At 40.3% G+C, this 20851-nt stretch overlaps 1 protein-coding gene across 5 annotated transcripts; it reads left to right on the forward strand.

Annotated features, from left to right (window-relative positions):
- Window positions 1-3383: 3383 nt before the first annotated feature.
- CLSPN (claspin) lies at window positions 3384-20259 on the forward strand. 5 transcript variants are annotated; one of them, XM_052811511.1, is made up of 25 exons: window positions 3384-3500; window positions 4595-4724; window positions 5297-5751; window positions 6452-6619; window positions 6983-7072; window positions 7315-7387; window positions 7929-8037; window positions 8707-9263; window positions 10297-10488; window positions 11362-11549; window positions 12094-12296; window positions 12585-12649; window positions 13053-13258; window positions 13744-13904; window positions 14001-14227; window positions 14464-14578; window positions 15301-15382; window positions 15709-15800; window positions 16413-16577; window positions 16672-16793; window positions 17037-17164; window positions 17686-17791; window positions 18241-18323; window positions 18531-18692; window positions 18902-20259. In XM_052811511.1, the coding sequence occupies exons 1-25, from the start codon at window positions 3480-3482 to the stop codon at window positions 19013-19015; spliced, it is 4014 nt and encodes a 1337-aa protein (XP_052667471.1). In that variant the 5' UTR covers window positions 3384-3479; the 3' UTR covers window positions 19016-20259. The 5 variants fall into 5 exon arrangements, 4 of the variants coding, with proteins under 4 accessions (XP_052667471.1, XP_052667472.1, XP_052667473.1 ...); XM_052811512.1 differs by having other exon boundaries at window positions 14467-14578; XM_052811513.1 differs by having other exon boundaries at window positions 6455-6619.
- The last annotated feature ends 592 nt before the right edge of the window (window positions 20260-20851 follow it).

Genomic DNA, 20851 nt, shown 5'->3' on the forward strand with positions numbered 1-20851 from the left:
CAGGTTTAATAATGAACCGAAAACTCGGGCACGCTCCGTGACGGGCAGCTCCGGCTTCCACCGGTCCTCGGCTGCGCCCCGAAACGGGGAACTTGCCCAGCTTAATTAATTACACCCTGAATAACTTCCCGTACCAGCTAAACAGCCCTAATGCCATTTAAAACGCCTGACAAAAAAACCCAAAAAACCCAAAACCCCAGGATTGGTACAAGTCAGGCGAACGACGGGACACCGAACACCTCAGGGCTGCGACCGGGACCACCAGCATGTCCCCCCGGTGCCGGCCCGGTCGGCACAGCGGACCGGCTTGCGAGGTCTTAACGATCGATGACCGCCCGGCAGCCGGCGCGGAGATCGATAGCAATCATGGGACATCGCCCAGGAGCCGCCTGGAAAGCACCGGCGGCAGGGAACCGGCCAGTGTCCCGCCGGTTGGGGCGTTCGGCTCCCGGGGCGAACCTCGTCACGGACCCTGCGCCCGCTTCGGCGGCTCCCCGGCCTGTCAGAGAGGGTCCCCTGGGCTGGGTTTCAGCCTGCAAGGGGAGCGGGCTCACAGACGATAAATTTGTCTTTTCTTAAAAAGCCAACGCTTCAGGCCGAGTGCCCTTAAATAAGGGGGTTACAGACTTTTCGCCTTTTTAAGCGGCTTATGCTATTTTAGTGAGCTGCTCCCTCACACACCCCTCGGGTTCTGTTTAGCCAACAATTCTCAGCCGACACGCAAGAGGGTCAGAAGTCAAAGCATCTTATAAATAATAAAAGCCGAGCCCATTTTACTTGCCTCCTTTAACCTGCAGGTTGATATTTTCCAAGTTGAAGCATCAAAAACCTATTTTAAAATGAAATGAAACCTGAGATTCTCATATTATTGCCTGACAGCAGTTGATGAATACTTAAGGGAAACACCAGTTTTACAAGACCAGTAACAAAACCCCATGATGTCTGGCAACGTTTCCATGCTATTATTCTGCATATCTATGCATAAAAAACATACATGTAGGGCTACGCAAACAGTACTTTAAAAAAACAAAGATACAATCTCTACCTCAAGAAATCTGCAATACAAAGGCTTGGTCCTGTAAGTTGCTGAGTATGACAACTCAAGCCTATATTTAATGCATTATAAATTCAAAAAAGTCAGGAAAGCAATTAACTTGATAAATATTATGTACACATTGAGGCATCCTGACTGCCAAAGTGGCCAGAACCTTATTTCTCTATGTTAACCCACCCTTATATTGAAAACAGCTACATGTTTCCAGCGGTAAGACCTAATTTGGTTGTGACAGACAGTAGTTATGATAGGCTTTAGTTCTGAAGATTTCCTTCTAAACTTCTCACCTGCTAGAGGTTGTGGAAGGAGTATATTATTTAGTAAAAAATAGATTCATAAGCTAGCTTTTAGAAAATGAATGTTTTAATATGGTACTTTATCCAGGACTAAAAAAAAAGTTTTAATTTAGTTTAGAATCTCCTTAACGGCAAATGTTTACCAAGATTTACCTATTCCACGAGACTGCCTTTGTGTGCCAGGTATGAGTAACAGAACTCGGGACCGGAAATAACTGAATATGGCAAGTAGCTAATCTTTTTGCCACCTTTTTCTTGCCAGCTGACTCTCAAAACTATTCCTAACATAGCAATGAGATTACAGCCTTGAGTAAGTACAATAAACTGTTTACTAGCATTTTTTTCTTTTTACTAGCAGACTAGCTAGAAAGATCCCCAAATTCCACGAATTTCTAGTGTGAAGCCACCACCCTTTTTGCATTCAGTTACCAGTTAGAAAACAGCATCAGGAAGCAAAGGTCTGCAGTTAGTGCTTCTTCAGCAAAGAACACAGCGTTCTGCAGAAAAAGGACAGATGGTCTTAAATACTAGCTGAATATGTTTTGTTTACATTTGCACAACAGTCTATAAACTTCAAGGTTTTATTTATTCACAAAAGCAAATACCTTTTTTAAAAGCAGGTAATTTCATTTGTCACTAAAATTGAGGATTGTTTTTTCTCTTCTTTCTCTGACTGTAGTAGGTTAAAGACAGTATCTTAATTATACAGACTAGTGGTGTTTTTGTAGAGCCAGCATCTGTCTCCCCCATTACTAAATAGTAATTATTAAATTACTGTAGCTCCTGTAGCAGCTACAGGAAACCAGAATTGTATTGTAATGTTTGCAGTGGGTTTCACGGACATTTGCCTTTCTCACTTCCTCCATTCTCAGACTTGTTGGCTATATGGGAACTGTCGTAGTAGATTAGTCCATCTGCTTCTTATCCCCCACAAAACTGTGACTGGTACTAGACACTCCAGAACATACATGCTTTTTTTCCAGGCTCACCTTCAGCAACAGCAGATTACTGCTGTTTAACTTGGAAAAAACCCCCAGATTACTGTAGCAATATGTCCTCCAAAGCAAACGTAATGATGAAAGAGTGCCAAACATCCATAACTAGTTCAGAGCAAGGTCCCTGACACTCTCCCCACCTCGCTGCTCTCCCTCCAGCTGTCAGCAGTAGGAAGTGGGTTGCAAACACCCCTAGAAGTTCCAGGGAGGGAAAGAAGAGATGGCACACATCTCACAGCCAATTAAACCAAACAGTTCTGTTTTTCCATGACTTCCTATGGTTCTGGAGAAGCCTCGAGCATCAGGGCTGAGCTCTGACCTGCCATCCTTTCCCCTCTTTGGCAGAATTGGGACCCTACACACTGCAGGCTTGGTGGTGTTATGTGCTGGCAGCACTTTATACAGAGCAGACAGAGAAATAAGTTGAGGTGTGAGACTTAACTCTACTCAGACTCATCTGTACTCACCAATCCTGATCGCAAGGGGAAGGCTTTTGCGCTCCCTCTAGCAAATGCCTGCAAGGTGCCCGGGACCAGGTCTGTGGCCTCCACGGGTGACACCGCACGAGACACTGGTGTTAGCTCACACCGGCTCTGGAGACAGGGCCGCGCTGCCCTCACAACTGAAGCCCCTTCTGCGACACGGCCCGGCCTGAGCTCTGAGGGACCAGCCTACCTCAGGGGGCCTGGCCCGGCCTGCAGACCCCTGAGGCACCCACACAGCCTACCACCACACCGGGAGGGCTGCTCACACCCACTGGGGCCCGGGCACACGGCTGTAGACAGGCCTAGTACCCCCAGCCACCCTTAACCGGCCCCGCAGGGCCGCCATTCACGACCGCCTCACCCTCCTCATCCTCGCCCTGACTGCGGGGAGGACGCAGCCACAGGGCGGCCTTATAAGGCGTGCGGGGTGGCCTCGAGGCGCGAGCACTGATTGGGCCAGGCGGAGAGGGCGGGGCTACGCGGAAAAAATCTCCCAATAAAGAGGCGAGGGGCGGGGCTACGGGGATAGCCGTGGGTAGTTATTGGTTGTCTCTGGGGTTGGGCGGGACTGGGGCAGCGCGCGAAGACTCGAAGCGGTTTCCTACGCGGCTGTGCGGCGGGAGCGCTGGGGCGGTGTCGGGCCGGGGCCATGGCGGCAGCTCCCGCTGAGGTGAGTCCTGCCGCTCCGTTCTGCGCTAACTGGCCGGCTGCCGCTGGCGGCAGCTCGTGGGCTGCCCGCGGCCTTGGGGGTCCTCTGGCTGTGGCGCGGTGGAGGGCTGGGGAGGAGGGTAACGAGGGGCAGAGAGCGAGGTGGTGGTGGCGAGGGAGGTTGCGGCGCCTCCTCGGTCGCCCTTAGGCGCGGGCGACCCCGCGCCGTTACCGGGCTCGCTCCTTTTTTTCGCAGACTACACTTCCCAGCATGCCCGGTGGCTCGCCCTTCCGCCTTGCCTCCCGCGGTGTATGCCGGGAAGGCCGTGCTCGGCCTATCCCCGCGGGCGCGGTGCATGCTGGGGGCGGGGAAAGGTCCGCGGGCGCCGTGCATGCCGGGAAGGCGGCGCCTGGCCCGGCGGGCGGGCGGGCGCGGTGCATGCTGGGGGCTGCGGAAGGCTCCGGCCGGGGCAGTTCCTCAGGGCCCCCCGGTGAGGGTCTCCGTGTCCGTCCCCCCCCTCCCCGATGAGGGTCTCCGTACCCCCCCCCAACCCCGGCCAAGGCAGCGGAACGCCTCGGCAGCGCTGGGCAAGGCTGTGGCCGCGCTGGCCTGCTGCCCCGGCGGCGTGCCGTGGCGCCAGGCCTGTGGCGGCCCAGTGTGTGTGTGTGGGGGGGTGTTCCTGAGATAGAGGAGAGGGGCCCTTCTGTTGCAGCGTGCCTGCACGCCGGGCTTGGGCACCTTGTCATGGAGGAGCCTTTCTAAAGAATCCTCACAGGTGTTTACTGGTCCCTGTTTAATTAATTTTGGTGAAATGCAGATGTGGGAGAATAAAGTTTTCATTTTAATGGTTTTGAATCATCATCAGTGGAGATCAGCCAGTATGTTGATTCTCTTTTTTTTTTTTTCCTGTGTGCAAGCTCGCCTTTCAATACTAATAAAAGTTGTTGTAGTGTAATCCCCCGCACATAAATACAAATTAATTCTTACAAGGATAATGTATGTGTATATAACTGTAAGGGATTAGCCAAGGTTTTGGAATGAAGTTAGACACCAAGAGTCATTACTGCATGAACAACACTTAACCACAGTAAGGAAAATTTTATTTTGCTTTGTAGTTTCCGTTAGAAGATTTGAATTTGGACTTGCAGAAAGCCCTTGATAGTGACTCTGACAGCGGACAGGGCAGCTGTGAAACAGCCTCTCCAGGTCACTTCAGCAAGGGGATAGCATCTCTTGATGACAGAGGTCTGTAATATTTCCATCAATTGTCCCTGGTGGTTGTTGCCTTCAATGGTGCCTTTTTCATTTTATAAATACCTCTTTAGGAAGTTGTCATTGCGTGACCTGTAGGAATCCAAACTGCCTTTTTTGTTGCTCAGAACGTGGGCAGACATCTATAAATCTCTGAAAAGTGTTTTTTGAGGTACAGAAAGGGAAATAGTAAATGGGATGTGTCTTAATTGCTTATTTCCTTTCTTTTTGTGATTTGCTTAATCTATGTACTTGTTTAGTTGCTTACTGTGGGTTTTATTACTGTTTCAAGGCAAGTCACTAATCTATCAATTGGTGAAGGATTTTCAGCTTTGCCTTTTTTTTTAAAGGTTAAAAACCTGTAACATCAGTTTGGGTCATTTTTATACTGCACTGCGGGGAGAAGTGGATTTTGAAAACTTGAGTTCAAGCTGATTTGCTATAGATGTTGACATCTGTGAAATTTAACAGATATGTAACTTTATGTTTAACTGATTGTTTGTTAATTAACCTGAGGAATTTTTCTCTCCATAGTATGCATCATTTCTTTTAATATATTTTGTCAGATTCAGAGGAAGAGATTTTTGTACGTAAAAAAGCAAAAAGCAAGAAGGTGCTTCAAGACAGTGAGAGCGAAGATGGAGAGGATGGTGGCTCTTTTGTGCACAACAATACTCCGGGCGGAGACAAGGAAAACGGAGAGGAAAAAGAGAACATTACTACCCAGAGGAACAAGAAATCTCATCGGATTCGCCAAGGTCTGCTAGATAGTGATGACAGTGACACTGGTGACCGATTGCAGATTGCAAACCTTGAAACAAGCAGAAAGGCTGGCTTGCCTGAGGAGGAATTTGAAGAGGAGACACCCCTAAAATCTGGGAAAAAGTACAGAAAACATAAACATGATTTTGAAGAAGAGTCAGCAAAAAAAGCTGTAGGAAAATCAAGAAGAAGAAAGGAGAAGGAGAGAAAAATTGAGTCCATTAAACAGCTGAAGAAAGAAAAGAAGCCTAGAGCAGAGGTATGTATTTTGGCAGAAAATCTCAGATGTTTTCTCAACTACCTTAAATTTATTACTGCATTTGCTTATTGTGTTTCAATGCTTCAACATTGCTAGTGCCCACATTCCTACAACAGGTGTGGTATCCACAGAATACCATATGAGTCTACCAGTTTCATCTGCAAAGAAAATACAAACCCTAACACTTGATGATTTATCGTCAGTGCGTGTTAAGCCAGGCAGAAATTCTTTGGGTTCGCTGGGGGTTTGTTATGTGCACAAACTGCTTTGATTGTTATTTCAGCTTTTCTCTACATTGCTGTGCTAGTTTCTGGAGGAAGCTTTGGGCTACTTTCAAATTGGAATTCTGGTCTAAATAAGTGGCTGCTTGGGAGGTTGCATATTGTTGCTATTTGTAAAATGTATATTTGAAGTGTTAATTTATTCTCTCTGAGTCATTTTGGTCTTCAGTAATTACTGAAATTCCCTGCTTACCATAGATGTAGGGAATATTGCTCCATGAATTACCTTGTCAACTTTACAGTGCTGTAAAGTGAATATGACTGGCTTACAGGACACACAAGATGCTAGATTAAAGATGGCATGTACTTTTTCTAACTTCTTTCATCAAGACCTTTTGACAGTAATCTTGAATTAATGTCAAAGAACTGATGGGGACCTTCTGAAATGAATTACACAAATACTTTGTTCTTATGGCAAGCAGGTAGATGGTGGTCAGAGGTATCCTTTTAATGACAGTGGATGTCTTCTTAATGACAAAGAACTTTTTGATAATGGATTAGAAGAGGAAAATGATTACCCCCCAGAGGATGAAGAGTCAATAGAATCAATACGAGCAGCAGTGAAAAACAAAATAAAAAAATATAAGGTAACATTTGATAGTGATACAAGATTATTGGTTATTAGTGGGAAGTATTGTACTTGAGCATGTATTAAAACTTTTTGACAACGGTGCGCTTCTACTGCTATGACAAAGGAGAGAATAGTCCTCTGCTTTTTGTTCTTAAAGATGGAGGGATGTTGTCCTGGAAAGTTGTAGAGATAATGCTATAGTAGGAGCTTTGGAAATCTACCATAAGTATTATGTGGGATTTGTTTTGGTTTATGAGAATACTTACTGGTTTTGCTGACCAGTGATGATTCTGTACAATGATTTTTACTTTTGACTTGTTTGCCCTTGGTAGTGCCTGTGTATCTAGACAAATAAATTAATCTCTTTTATGCACTGTAGAACAAAGAATGGTTTTCTGAGGGCGAAGGCTACAAACATGTATTTGATGATGAGAATGAGGAACCTGTATTAAAAGAACCAAAAAGGAAGGTGAAGTATTCTTCTTTTTAAAGCTCTCCATTGTTTGTTGTAGTGACTCAAATGGTTTTTGTATGCATGCTGTCCAATGTTTTTGTTGGTTTACTATTTTTAATCTTTTTTTTTTTTTTTAACTGGCTGCTTTATTCTGACTGCTTTCTGTTTGAAAGGGAAAAATAAGCTATTTAGAAAGTATAGATAGAGTCCCTTTTTTTTTTCCCTGACTTCAGAAGCCTTTCTTTTCTTTCCTTAAGGAGCGGAAAGCAGCAAGGTTAAGTAAAGAAGCCATTAAACAACTACATAGTGAGACCCAACGACTTATTAGAGGTAAAACTTAAATTCTTTGGACGTAGAGGGGTATAAACTATTAAAAAATTCAGGGGAGAAACTGAAAGAATTTACCCAAAAGGTTAGAGCCTTCTTTCACCTAGCATGAGTTATTTAAGGTTGAAGGGTGCAAGACTATTTTTATTTAAGGTCCTATTAAAAGATATCTTTGTAACTATTGAAAAAGAAAAATAATCATTGTGCAAACACTTGAGCCTGTAAACTTGTTTAAAGTTAGTGGAATATTTAGAGAGAGGCATGTAATAGAATGTCAAGACCAGTTTCAGTTTTGGTATAAACATCACAATTAATTTCCTAATCAATCCAGGGACATGTTGCAAATTTGGTCTTCAAGACTGTTGCTGTTGGAACTCTTTCCCAAACAGCAGTGTTTGCTGTACTTGTTTAAACTGTGCTGTTTGTGCCTAATCAGATGTCTTTGCTGCAAAATACTTGTGTCAAGCTTCTTTGAATTTCAGAGATATCAAATAAATCCCTCGGATAACGTTTTAAATTTTCTTTCACCTCCTTTCTCTGGTAGAATCGTCTGTGTCTCTCCCATATCATGTGCCTGAGACCAAAAGCATTCATGACTTCTTCAAGCGTAGACCTCGACCAGTATGTCAAGGAAATGCCATGGCATTGCTGAAGTAAGGGCTTAAACCTTTCTCATATTTTTTCATAAATTTTGAGGATATCCCAGCTTTGCTTTTGGGGATAACCAGACTTTTGCATGCTATAGGTGTCGTATGACATACACGCCTGCTCTGTGGACAGTCACAGCTTTTTTCTGGTTTAATTTTACCTGCTGCTTTGACCAGAAAGTTTTATTAAGAAACTTTCTTAGGCTCCTCTAATTCCATGAACATCTGGAAATTACGAGTGTGTCACTGTTAACACGAGGCAATGCTGCGCTCTTGACACAGTCGTACCATTGAAGTAATCAGGGCCCAGTAGTAACTCCAGATGAAGCAACATGCTCATGCGAAGTTACTTTAATGTGGTTTAGACTGGACCCCAGCATTTTACTTGGACTATTTCTTCTTTTGAGTAATGTGTAGTAAAATACTTAAGCTACTGTAGTCACAAAATGTCTTAGGAATTTTATACTGTGATAATGTAACTAACTAGTACAAACTCTTAACACTACACTTCCTTATCTCCTCAAAATGAAGTTTTCCAGACTTCTGTCCTTCACCTCTTCCTACACGTTAATGACAATGATTAGAAAATTATTTCTTTCTCTCTGAGTTTGTTCTGAACCTCTTCTCCCCTTTCACAATAGCCATGGGTGATATATTTCCTTCTGGCTTCATTAGGTCCACTAAATACCAGCTATCCCTAAATGAAGAATCTGCAAACACTAAGAACTTGAGCACGGATTGCAAAGATGGGCAAATAGAAGGTGATCAATCAGCAGCTAATGAACCAGAAACAAACCTTGGCAGAGATGTTGATACTACTGTGAGCAAGCCTCTTGCTGATGTAGGGAAGAACTTGAGAGAGGACTGTGCTGAGAAGCCCAGGCAGGACAGTGATGATTCTCACACAGTTAGGACTGTAAGGACTGATAACAATACAGAAGAACAACAGCACTCTAGCTTCCAAAGCACTGATTGTAGGGAACAAAAAGAGAGTGAAATTCCTCTGGCAGTTGAAGGAGATGCCCTTGAGCAAAGAGGTGAAACGGCACCAGACTTACAAGGTGAAAAAAGCGATCAACAAGTGGGGCCTGAATTGGTGGCACAACCTGAAAAAGTGAGGAAGTCCAAGTTGGATAAACTTCGTGAACTGGGAATAGACCTGTCCATCAAGCCAAGAATCTGCTCTGGCAATGAATCCTTTATAAACCTCGACGAATCTGATTCAAATAAAGGTATCACTTTTATTGTTGTAATTCTGTTGTATCTGTCCAAGTAAGCAGAGTTAATCTGACTTTAACTGGAACATCTCTGAGAAATGTTTAGGCAATAGAAGAGTCAGGCATGTTCACTTACCTAGTATGGATTCTTTGCTTAATGTTGGTATCCCTTTTCTTCCAGCTAATGTTTAAAAGGGAAGTTCCGAGTCCTTAATGTTTGAAAGCTTGAAGGAATGTGCAGTGATAACTATTTAATGATGAATGATTTATTTCCATTTTGCTATAGTGAATTATGTTGGTACTTAAAGCACATGGGAGCACTTTTTCAAATCAATTCAAAACGAGGCATGCAGTAATTATCTGGAAACAAAACTGGCCTGTGTTCCAGAGTGTTTACCACTGATTTTGTTAAAAGGCAAGGCTGGATAGCAAGCAAAAATCTACTTCTGTAGCAAGAATGGTTTGAATGTCTTCAAGGTACTGGAATTTGAACATCTATTCATCAATATTAAATAATTGACCTTGTTTCAGGGAAAGATTGCAAATGATTAGGCATTTTTATAATTCCATTAAATCTATTATGTATTAGAAGATATTAAGAGGATGTCTGGATTGGATGTTACTTCTGTGCATGGAGGAAACTGTCCTCTGCCAAGAAACAGTTTTTTGTCAGCCATCAGTCTGGTTTTAGACATATGTGTTAATAGAAGTTTAGAATTGCCTGGTGGCTGGAAGGCTAGACTGGAAGTGACTTGAGGTCTTCTGGATAAACCATAGTCAATGCTAAGGTAATTTAATATTAGCTAATATCAATTAAGTACAAGTTACAGCAAAAATATTCTGTAATACTTTATTGTTTTATTAGTCCAGTAGAATGGTTTTGCAAATATTTCAATATTAAAGATACAGAGTTTGTAACTAAGTAACTTTGGGAAAAAAAAAAAATTCTCAAGACCTACTCTTGATACAACTTTAACACTCAATGCTTTTAAATGCTATCAAATTAATTTAATTTGCATTTTGAAATTTAATTAATATGTATTTAAAGAATTGGAAGCCTTGAAAGCACGTTTCTTGAAGCACACTCTTCGAACGTCAAAATCCAAAGTTGAACGGACCATAAACGTGAACATTATTCGTAAGGAGACTACATCTGAAGGAAAAGAGGAACTGAAAGCAGACGTGGTACCAGCAGTGTTAGCTGCAGAGAGCCTGGATGAAACAGTCCACACAAAGCCAGGTTGGTTTGGGAGAAGAAGTGATGATGGTTGAATTGGAAAACACTTTGTCTTTTTTTCTCTCTCATACCCCCTTTCCCAATGCTGCCCTATGAAATACAGCTGAAGGGATCTTCATCTGTGAAATTACTATGTATGTTCCCTCTAGTGGATAGCCCTGTTTTAAAAAAGAATCTTGATAGACTTCTTAAATAGCACTGACCTGCGTTGAACAGCCTCAGTCAGATCTTTGTGATTGGTTCTCTGGATTTCTCCCCATCTGTACCAAAATTTTACGTAAACCTGTATCTGTACTGTTCTTTTCCATCAGCGCTTTGAATGTAACTCTCAGGCTTCTTGTGAACTATTACCATTTATTAGATCTCTCATGCTTCCTTATTTCTATACTGTGGTTTCTAATAGAATTGTATGTATGTGCAAACAAAAATGTGTGTGGAATGTGACACTCTCATAGTATCCATTAAAAGAAACAGATTATTTGGCTAGTTCTATGGGCACGTGTTATTTTTAGCTGCCCTTAATTATTTCATGTGCTATAGCACATCTGCCCCTGGCAATTGGATGCTCTTTTTCCCAAAAGACACAGTGGAGAGACAGACCCTATTCTCATTCAGAGTGCTGCACCAGTGGCATTTATGGATAATGAGGAATCTTGATAATTCATGAGATGTGTGGTCTCTCTAAATTGAGTTTATTGAAACTGACTGCTCTAGCTCTTATAGCTGGCAGATAAATTCATAAAAACATTTAAAAACAAGTAACTTTTAAATTCCCTTTTTATATGTTTAGTTACAATAGATTGGATGCTTGAAGGCAGTGAAGTTAAGAATTCACTGTAGTACATCTAATGTATTCATTTATTAATTTCTGTCCAGGTGAAAAGCTACAAGCGCTGAAGGCTAAACTCCAGGAGGCCATGAAACTCCGCAGGACTGAGGAACGCCAAAAGCGGCAAGCATTGTTTAAACTGGATAATGAGGACATGTTGGAGGAAGAAGAAGAGGAGGAGGAGGAGGAAGAGATGACAGATGAGTCTGAGGAAGAGGAAGAAGGCAGTCATGAGGTCTGTATGCAACATTTTTACGTAACCTAGTCAGCTTCTCAATTCTGTTGCCTCTCCCCAGTGAAATGAAACTTTTGTACACTACTAATATTAGGGAAATTGCCAAGAATTCTTCCTAGAAGCTAAAAAATTGCTATAGTTAGCATGTTCAGGGTTTGGATTGTCCAAAACTCAATTTATTAGTATTTTCTTTGTTTGTCTAAACAGTATTAAAACCAAATATAAGTGTATAAAAGATTCTGGTGCTACTTTCTCTTTTTATATATACTTGGCTTATTGCTAGCAGGGGACAACTGAGGTCACCTGCCTGATCTGGGGTAGGGTTTGCCATGGCCTTTCCTTTTTAAAAGGGATCAGAACAGAGTTGCTTGAAACAGCCAAGCAATGTCAGTTGTCTCAGAGTGGAATAGGTGCATGCAAGAACTGTGAATGTCACTCAGCTTCATCCTCCATATGTTAAAATGTTTTCTTGAAAAGTATGCAAAGAACTGTGACAGACCAAAGCAATAATTGTATCTCTGCTGTGTTTGGGGATAATTTTTAGAATGTGGAATTTCTGCTTGGCGAAGCAGAGGAAGATAATGAGGATATAGAAGAGAAACACGTTGAAGATGGTGATAAAGAAACTGACAAAGAATCAGTTGATGGAGAAAAGCTGGAGAAATCTGTGCACTGTGATTCCGTTCTCAAACCACCTTCAACAGAGTCTACATTGATGCTTTTTAAGGACAGCTCTTCAAAAATGGGGTAAATAAATCAAGTCTTAAAAACGGTGCCTGAGCAATTTTATATTTGACCAATACACGTAGATGTTTTGATTTAAAGTACTTTTTATAACTATTTTTTCTGTCTTGTTCCAGTAGTTATATGTGCATTCATATATATTTTCTTTTAAAAACCTAATGACTAATTGTTGTTTAGTGGAATAATCTGTTTCTTAATCAAAGTGCACTAGATGTATTTTTGCGTGTTACCTTGTTTTTTGCAATTAATCTCGTATATATTGGCAGATACATTTTATTTAATGAATTGCAGATACTCTCTTCCTGATGAGAAACTTGAAATGGAAGAAGCTGCAGACAAAGGACCTGCCAAGTTAGGTAAAGTAGAACTATTATTGTAACTATCATTTTCTTCACCTGGCACACATAGAAGTTTCTGTTTGAGATTGGTATTTGATATTTTTGTTATTTCATCACCTGTATAGTTATACAGTATGATTATAAAAGTTTAGACTGGTGAAAAAAATGGGAGGGCTTGAAAAAACTAGAGGAAAATAAAGTTCAAAATTATACTGGAAAAAATATAGAAACCGTCAGAAATCAGTAAGATGAAATTCAGTAAAAAAGTGTAATATGCATCCTGTATGAAGAAAGAAATCCAACATGACCACAAAATAATGAATTTTTAGCAGGGTGTCAGTGTTGCAAAATAGTATCTTGAGGTTTTACTGGATCACAAAAAAAAAGTTAAGCACTGTATTTAATTTTTTTTTTTTTTCAGAGGATGATGATTCATTTTCTCTACCAACACTAGCAAAAGAGAATAGCCATAACAGCAGCTTTGAGTTGATTGGCTCCATGATTCCATCATATCAGCCCTGTAGCAAACAGATGTCACGTGGAGGGAACTTTTTATCTGCAGCAGGAGGTTTCAGGTCACCTTCCCCAGGTTTTTTCAAAACAAGCTTTATCAGCTCAGCTTCTAAGGTAAGGTTCTCAGTCCTATTCCTATCGTATATTAACACAGTGGGTAGTGAATAAATGTATTTTATCCTGACTGTCAGATCTATCAAAAAATTAATACCAGAAGGCAGCATCTAGCCAAATGCTTTTATATGAGTAAGATTTGGGAAAAGCAAACTGTCCCTGGAGTTTAAAATGTCTCCACATTGGAACGGATAAAAATGACATTATAAAAACTTAGCATCTATTCTTTGATGTTTTGGAATATATAATCTGTTTTTTATATCTAAAATATGTACACCATAAATATTTTTTTAAGCATACTTACATGGGCTACACAATATCTGATGTCAGTGAACTCCTATGATTTATCAGAGCAGTGTGGACGTACTTGACTCCTGCATGGTGTTAATCCTTTAAAATAGCTTAAATGTTTTATCCCATTCTTGCTTTTGATTTCTAGGCTTGCAAAACAAATAGCTTGCATATTTTTGTATTCCTTTGACTAGAGCTCAGGAAAGACATCTGAGCCCTCTCTTCCCATAGAAGATTCCCAGGACCTGTATAATGCCTCTCCTGAGCCTAAGAGTTTATTTCCAGGGGCTGGGGAGTCACAGTTTCAATTTTCTTTGGAAGATGACACTCAGAGCCAGCTGCTTGATGCGGATGGGTAAGTAATAGGTGTAAAGGATGGTGTTTGATGCCCTTTAACAAAAATAGGACATACAGACCAGCAAGATATTTCTAACTACAGACTTTCTTTCAGGTTCTTGAATGTTGGACAACATAGGATTAAATACCAGTCCTCAAAGCATCAGCTGACTCTGGCTAGTATGGATGAGAATGCAATGGATGCCAATATGGATGAATTACTGGACTTGTGTTCTGGACAGTTTAACAGTCAAGCTGAACATGTGCCAAATACCAGCAGCAACAAAAAGCAGAACATGGAAGAATTGCTGAATCTTTGTTCAGGAAAATTCTTGTCTCAGAGTATGTCCTGAAGTCTGTTTTCAGCTTTGATGGTTACTTGATCTATAAGCTTTATGATAAGGTACCCCTTAGTCCTGGGCACTAATGCAGAATGTGGAACTTCGAGACTTCTGAGAGCTCTAACAATCTAACACCTTTGTGGGAGCATGCTAACTGTCACTTCTAGGATGCTCTCTGATATTTTAAGAGTAGAAATATATCTGTCTAATAAGTTGCAATCTTATTACTTTTTGTAGCAGGTTCTCCAACATGGGCATCTTCGGTATCTTCCAAGGCAGAAAAAGACAGTGATACAGAAGATCCAATGGCAGAAGCTCTAGCACTTTGTTCGGGCTCCTTTCCCACAGACAGGTTAGCATTGTTCGTCCTAAAATTGACAAACGTTTATAGCGGTAGTTGTCTTGTTTCACTCTTAATGCATTTTCTTGTTCAACATCAATTCAAAATGCTGTAAGCAAAAGTGTGGTCTGTTTTGGGCGTGAAGGGGAGGAATATTGCAAATTGCTCAGCAATCACTCTCTAAATCAGCAGCATATACTGTTTCCCACAGTTACTGTGAAGGGAAATTCTTCTTTGTCTTTCACTGATAGTGGAAGATGTGTTGGAAAACTCTCATCAAACTGAGAAAAGATTGTTAGAATGTAGGACTTTTGGGTTCTATTCTGGGCTGTTACTAAACTACAGGAACCATAACCAAATGTTAGTATTTGCATTTTCTCCATTGGTTAAACTGGAAAGGTGTATGGCTGCCTGACAAAAGGATAATGAGGCTTAAACAGGAATGTTAGGGGGATCCAAGAGGAATTTTAGAGGGAAAGAAACTCAGGATTTAGTACTTGCCCCATGGTTTCTGCAAGCAAAGACCTGAGGTCTTAAAATAAAACATCAATGCTAATGAGGATTTAGGGCATTTAAAGCTAAATGCTGTTGAGAGACTGTTAGCTCTTTGAATGCTCGCAGCTAATTACCTGAGACCTGCTATCATGATGGTTGAAATCTTGCTTTGAATTATTGTGAAGCCATCATTGGAGGTGAAATGAAAACATGCATTTCTTTCATTTACTTTCTCCTAGGGAAGATGATGATGAAGAGGAGCAAGAAGAACTTGGTGATTTTCAGCTTTTAACAGATGACAATGCCTTTGATAGTGAAGAGGTACGAACTGATGGAGCAAAACAACTGCTACAGCATTCTGACTAAGAGAACTCCATTTATCTACTTAGTTTTTTAATATAACCATCAATGCAAAGAATTGTGACTTCCAGAACAAGCTACTGAATCATTTTTAAGAGCAATGTTTGGATTGCTTAAAATGTCTCCTTAATATTATGATATAGTGGACAAAGCATCTTAACATAGCAAATCCTCTGAAAAATCTGTGGTGTTTTAGTCTGTGTTTATTGACTGAAGAATAGAAGAAGTTGTCATTACAAAGCACTCCACTTCTGAAATCCAATTTCTGAAAACTTTCTCTTTGACAGGATGAAAAAGGTGGAGATAGTGATGCTGAAGAAGCAGAAATGAGTGATGAAGAAGAACTGCTGAGACATAGACGGGGCTTGAAGAAAAAATTGTAAGTACATCTTTTTTGTATATTAATTGCCAGACAGAATAGAATATTAATAGCACTATAAATTTAGTCTATAATTATTCCCTCCCCAGCTTTAGTGTCTGACGTTTATGGTGTTGGCTCCAGCTGTTTTTTTGCTTTGGTGCTGTCATGTTGCATGAGTTTAACTATGTTGCTGGTGGGTTATAGATGATTTCCATTATAATTTTCACTATAGATGGAAATCAAAAGGCCACAATGAAAGCAATGCAACATTTTTTTGGACCAAAAAAAATGCAGGAGTGCAGAAGTATTGCTTTCATTCCTCTTGTCTTAAGACCTTTATTTGTTTTAGCAAGTAAAACATCTAGTTGGCAGTTATCATTGCTATCACATTTGGTAGGCAACTGGCAAGGAATCTGGTGGATGACAATAATTTGGGGTGTTGTATGTTGGCAGGCCATGTATGGAAATGTGCAGGAACTCAAGTATTAGTCCGTTACAAAAAATAAAGATGAATCATGATTTCTCATTTGGGATATGTGTTAATTTTATGTCAAAAGATAAATCTTGCTTTCAGAAGATTTGTTTGATTATTGGTCTACCAAACTGAACTCTTTTAATATTCTTTTATAGAAAACTGCAGGATTTCATGGAAGATGAGGCAGAGCTGTCAGGGAGTGATGTGGGCAGTGAGGATGAATATGATGGTGAAGACCTGGATGAATATGAAGAAGAGATTATTGATGAGGAACTCCCTAATGAAGTGGAATTAGAAAATCAAATACAGAAATTACACATGTCAGTGACAGTATTAGTGTATATTTGTGTGTGTGAAGTCATGGCTCTTGGGTATAAACTGGACTAACCTCCTCCCTTTCTCCTGTGTTGATAGGAAGGCAATGCTTGATGATGACAAGCGTCAGTTACGCTTGTACCAGGAGCGATACCTCATTGATGGTGACCTGCATAGTGATGGCCCTGGCAGAATGAGGAGATTCAGATGGAAAAACATAGGTGCCTTTCTGATCCATGGTTAATAGATGGGGGTGAAAGATTGGAAAGAGAGTGTGTGTGTGTATGAAATACCACTCCGCAGTCCTTCAGAAGTAAATAATCTTTCAGAAATAAATTGGGTTGGGGGGGGTCTGGTTTTGGATGGGGTTTTTTGTTTTGTGTTGGGTTTTTTGGTTTTTTACTAGTCTGCATATTTTATGCCTCTTGTAAAATTAATAGCTAATTTTTTTTTTCTTTGTCTAGATTATGCTTCACAGATTGACTTGTTTCAGAGAGATTCAGATAATGATGATGAAAATGAACAGTTTGATGAGACAGAAGCAAAATGGAGGAAAGAGCGATTTGAACGAGAACAGTGGCTTCGTGAGCAGGTAGGTAACAGTTAGCTTCCAGAATGGCATCTTGCTTGATATTTCGCTATACCATTGCTAGGTGTGAAATTGTTAGTTCCTCAAGTTAAACTCTGGAAAAAATACCATTCATAAATGTATCTTTGTTTTTCATTGTGAATTCTGCTCTTTCTCTTCTACAAGTATTGTACAGAGAGAGAAACTAATTCAGAAGGGAGAGGCAAAACAACTATGTTCTGAAACAAGTCGGCTTCAAAGCTGAAATAAGTCTCTTATGCTGGGAGCATACCTTCAAGTTTTAGAAGTTTCAGTATTAGGTCAGCTTTGTCAGCTGAATGTGATAGTACAGGTTTGCTGTTCATTAATAGAACAAGGATGATAAAGTGTCTAAGAAATTGCAATAAACTTTTACAGTAGCAGGTAAATCAAAAAGGCTATTAATTTACATAATGAAAGGACTTGGTCTACTTAAAATACTAATGAAACGTTCATTCTTAATTTTAACTTTTTCAATTTTACGAAGTGTCTTCTCTCTACTACAGAAGGAAAAAAATAAAGAGCGGGAGGAGGAAGAAGAAGAAATCGGTGAAGACAGCCAATTCATGAAACTAGCAAAAAAAGTAACTGCTAAGTCCCTACAGAAGAAAGGTAAGCTTACTTTTTATTGAAGTGACAATCAAGTAAGAGAAAGAAAGCTTAAATTCCAGTCATCACTTGTAGTCTCCATTGAAGCAGGCCACAGATCAGAAAACTCCAGTGTCTAGTTTTCTTACACCAGTCTGAGCTCATGTCTTCCAGAACTTGAAAGGCTAAAGGTATAAAAGCATTGAAAATATGCAGCTGCAAGGTTGATGATAATTGTGTGTATTTGCTTAATAAAATAGTATGCTACTTCTTGGAAAAAAAGTTGTAGAGTGGAAATAAATTCCTCTATGAGCCATACAACTGATGATGTAAAGGAATTTGATGCAGATTTCTGCCCCCGCCCCCTGCCAGTGTTTGCTGTCTGTTATCAATTCCAAGTTCTTCAGTTTGATATAAAATTATATTCCTTCAAATTAAATTCAGAAACTGACATTTTCCTCTGTCTCTGCTAGCAAGCCCAGCAGTAGTGGTACAAGACACAAGACTATTACCCAGGAACCCGTTTGAAACATTCAGACCTGCCAGTGACATCCAGGTTGGTAATGGTTCTGAAAAATGGTATTTCCAAACTGCATTTGTAGAACACAGCAAAGTCAGCTGACCCTAGATTCTGGCCATTTCTGGTTTGTATGGTAGTGAGTAACATTTCAGTAGGGAGTAGTCTTTTCTATTAAGAGTAACCTACTAAAACAGCTGTCTTGTTTATGTGGGTGGTTTAATGCAGCATTTCTTTGTTCTTCAGATAAAAAATGGGTCTCTCTTGAACAGACCTAAAGCTGTCCTTCAGAAGCTAGCAGCAATGTCAGATCTTAATCCAAATGCACCTCGAAATTCAAGAAACTTTGTCTTTCATACACTTTCCCCAGACAAGAGTGAAGAGGCAAAGGAGAAATCAAAACTTCAGGTAAAGAGTTGTGTGGAATGTGCTGCCAATTTTGTAGATTGTTTAAATGTGCAGGCACTAAGCACTGCCAAGTAGTTAAGAGCACTGCTGTTTTAAATATTCTCTATGATTTCCTAGTATGTGCTCCCACACCAGATAATTCTCTGATAATTCAGAATTTCAACTTTTTGGAGATTTTGTACATTCTAATGTATTCTACTCCCCTGTAGGTGAAGAAAAGAGGTCCTACTGCAGTAATAACATCTCTGGCCAAACGGCCCAGGGTAGACAGCACAGAGGAATCAAGTCAAAGTCGAAGTATATTCCAGTACTTGGAGAGCTGAATGTTGCTTTTTAGGGCCAGAGGTTGTATCTTGTCTCTTTGCCAGTTGCGGTTTGTTTTGCAAATCTGCCAGTAGTCATCAGGAAGGTAAACAAATTGCTGTACGTTCTCAGGCTGCCACTTAATTCACAAGTTCCAGTAATTTCCAGGCAATGGTTGTGTTTATTCCCCTTTGTTTTTTCTCGGTGCTCCGTGGCAAAAGAGAGCACAAAATCCATGCTTGGTTTGGAATGAAATGCTAACTTGGTCATTCCCAAGCATTAAGGAAACTTACACTACTGTATACTGTCCTTGCAGAATCTCATGTTTCAGTGGTATCAGTTCCATCTGAAAATACCGTTTGTGTGACAGGTATGACGCAGAAATGCTGCAGTTAGCTTAAAGCACAGATGGAGGAGGTATTTCTGCAGTTCTGGGTAAGAAGAAAGCAGTGTTAACTATGGCAGGACAGATGTTGTTTACACTTGCAGTACGAAGTTAGCTATGGCTTCCTCCAATGCCTTGTTTAATGTTAAGCACTTATTAGCTTGACATTTTAAGAAGCTCTAATTTATGTTTGAAATGTATACTTTTAAAGAAGGTCCCAGTCTTCTATGAGACAGTACAATAAGGATTTCTTTCCGAGTTTTTATTGCTGTTTAAATTCTTATGCATATGAATGTGCATATGTGGAGAGGGAAGAGTGTGAATAACAGATGTAGGAGAGGAAAAGAAGGTGTGTTGAGGTTTTTTATTTGATTATTTGGGGGGGGAGTTGTTTGATTTGTTTTGCCCAGCTAAAGACTCTCTTAAATCATCCATTCCGTTGTTTTCGTGCAAGCTGCACTCATCCAAGAGAAAACATCCATTTCTGAACAGCTAGTAATGAAAAGCCTTCTCTAGCATGAGGAAATTAGATAATAAGAAACAATCATTCACAACTATTCTAAATAGTGTGAAAGAAACTTGAGACAGAATATGCAGTGTTTCTGACACTTCTGATTGAGAGTTGAATGTGTTAAAGTAGAGACCAGGTAATGGTAAGACAGTGGCCTGCTCTGTAAAACTAAAGATCTTTCTAGGACTTGATGTCACATACTTAGGTTGCCAACTCTGTCAGAGAAGTATCCTGAATTGTAAATTTTGTTACATCATAAGCATACGCCTGGTGTGCTACATGTAAAATATTTACTGTATATTATGTTTATAAAGAATTATGGTACTAATTGGAGTGCAATTTTACAATAAAACATGTTTTTAATTTTGGAGGCAGTTGGAATTAATTTACAGGATTTCACTCAGTTGTGTGTGTGTGTTTGGTTTTTTTTCTAAAATGTTTGTCTCTCTCTTTTTTTTTTTTTCATTGCTGCTTTTCTTTTGTAGCCACAACTAAGCCCTTCACTAGGAGCAGCTGCAAGAATATTGGAATACAACAAAAACAACCGCCCTATGTTTATTGGAGTGTAAATTCTCAAGTCCTCAAGTCTTCCACTTCAGTTTGCATAAAATTCTTGGCCCTAAGAATATGTTTCTTCTTACTGATTCAGTAGTTTTGGTTTTTTTAGTTCCTAGACAAAACTTGCTTTATCTTTGGCTTGAGATGTGCTTATTTCAGTTCATTCTAGCAGTTCTAATAATTAGTACACCTGGATTTGGGATGGGAAGTTTAGGCAAGAGAATGAAGGAGGAAAGGTCATTTATCAGATGTTTCTTGAAGAACAGCATAACTGAAATAAGATATCTGAACATCCAGTTAATTCTCTATCGTGGTGTTTGCACTGATTTGTAAGTTGTACTAATTCAGCACAGACTTACTGGACAAAAACATTCGAAGCTGCAAAATTCAGCACCTTCTTGT

The sequence above is a fragment of the Harpia harpyja genome, chromosome 16, assembly GCF_026419915.1.
Source record: "Harpia harpyja isolate bHarHar1 chromosome 16, bHarHar1 primary haplotype, whole genome shotgun sequence".
In the NCBI taxonomy this organism is placed as follows: domain Eukaryota; kingdom Metazoa; phylum Chordata; class Aves; order Accipitriformes; family Accipitridae; genus Harpia; species Harpia harpyja.

What these genes read in the sequence shown, in the direction of transcription:
- CLSPN (XM_052811511.1), top strand. Translation starts at nt 3,480, where the DNA reads ATGGCGGCAGCTCCCGCTGAG. An exon ending in AGCATCTCTTGATGACAGAG is followed by an intron (nt 4,725 to 5,296) that starts GTCTGTAATATT and finishes ATATTTTGTCAG; the next exon opens with ATTCAGAGGAAGAGATTTTT. An exon ending in AATGCCATGGCATTGCTGAA is followed by an intron (nt 8,038 to 8,706) that starts GTAAGGGCTTAA and finishes TGGCTTCATTAG; the next exon opens with GTCCACTAAATACCAGCTAT.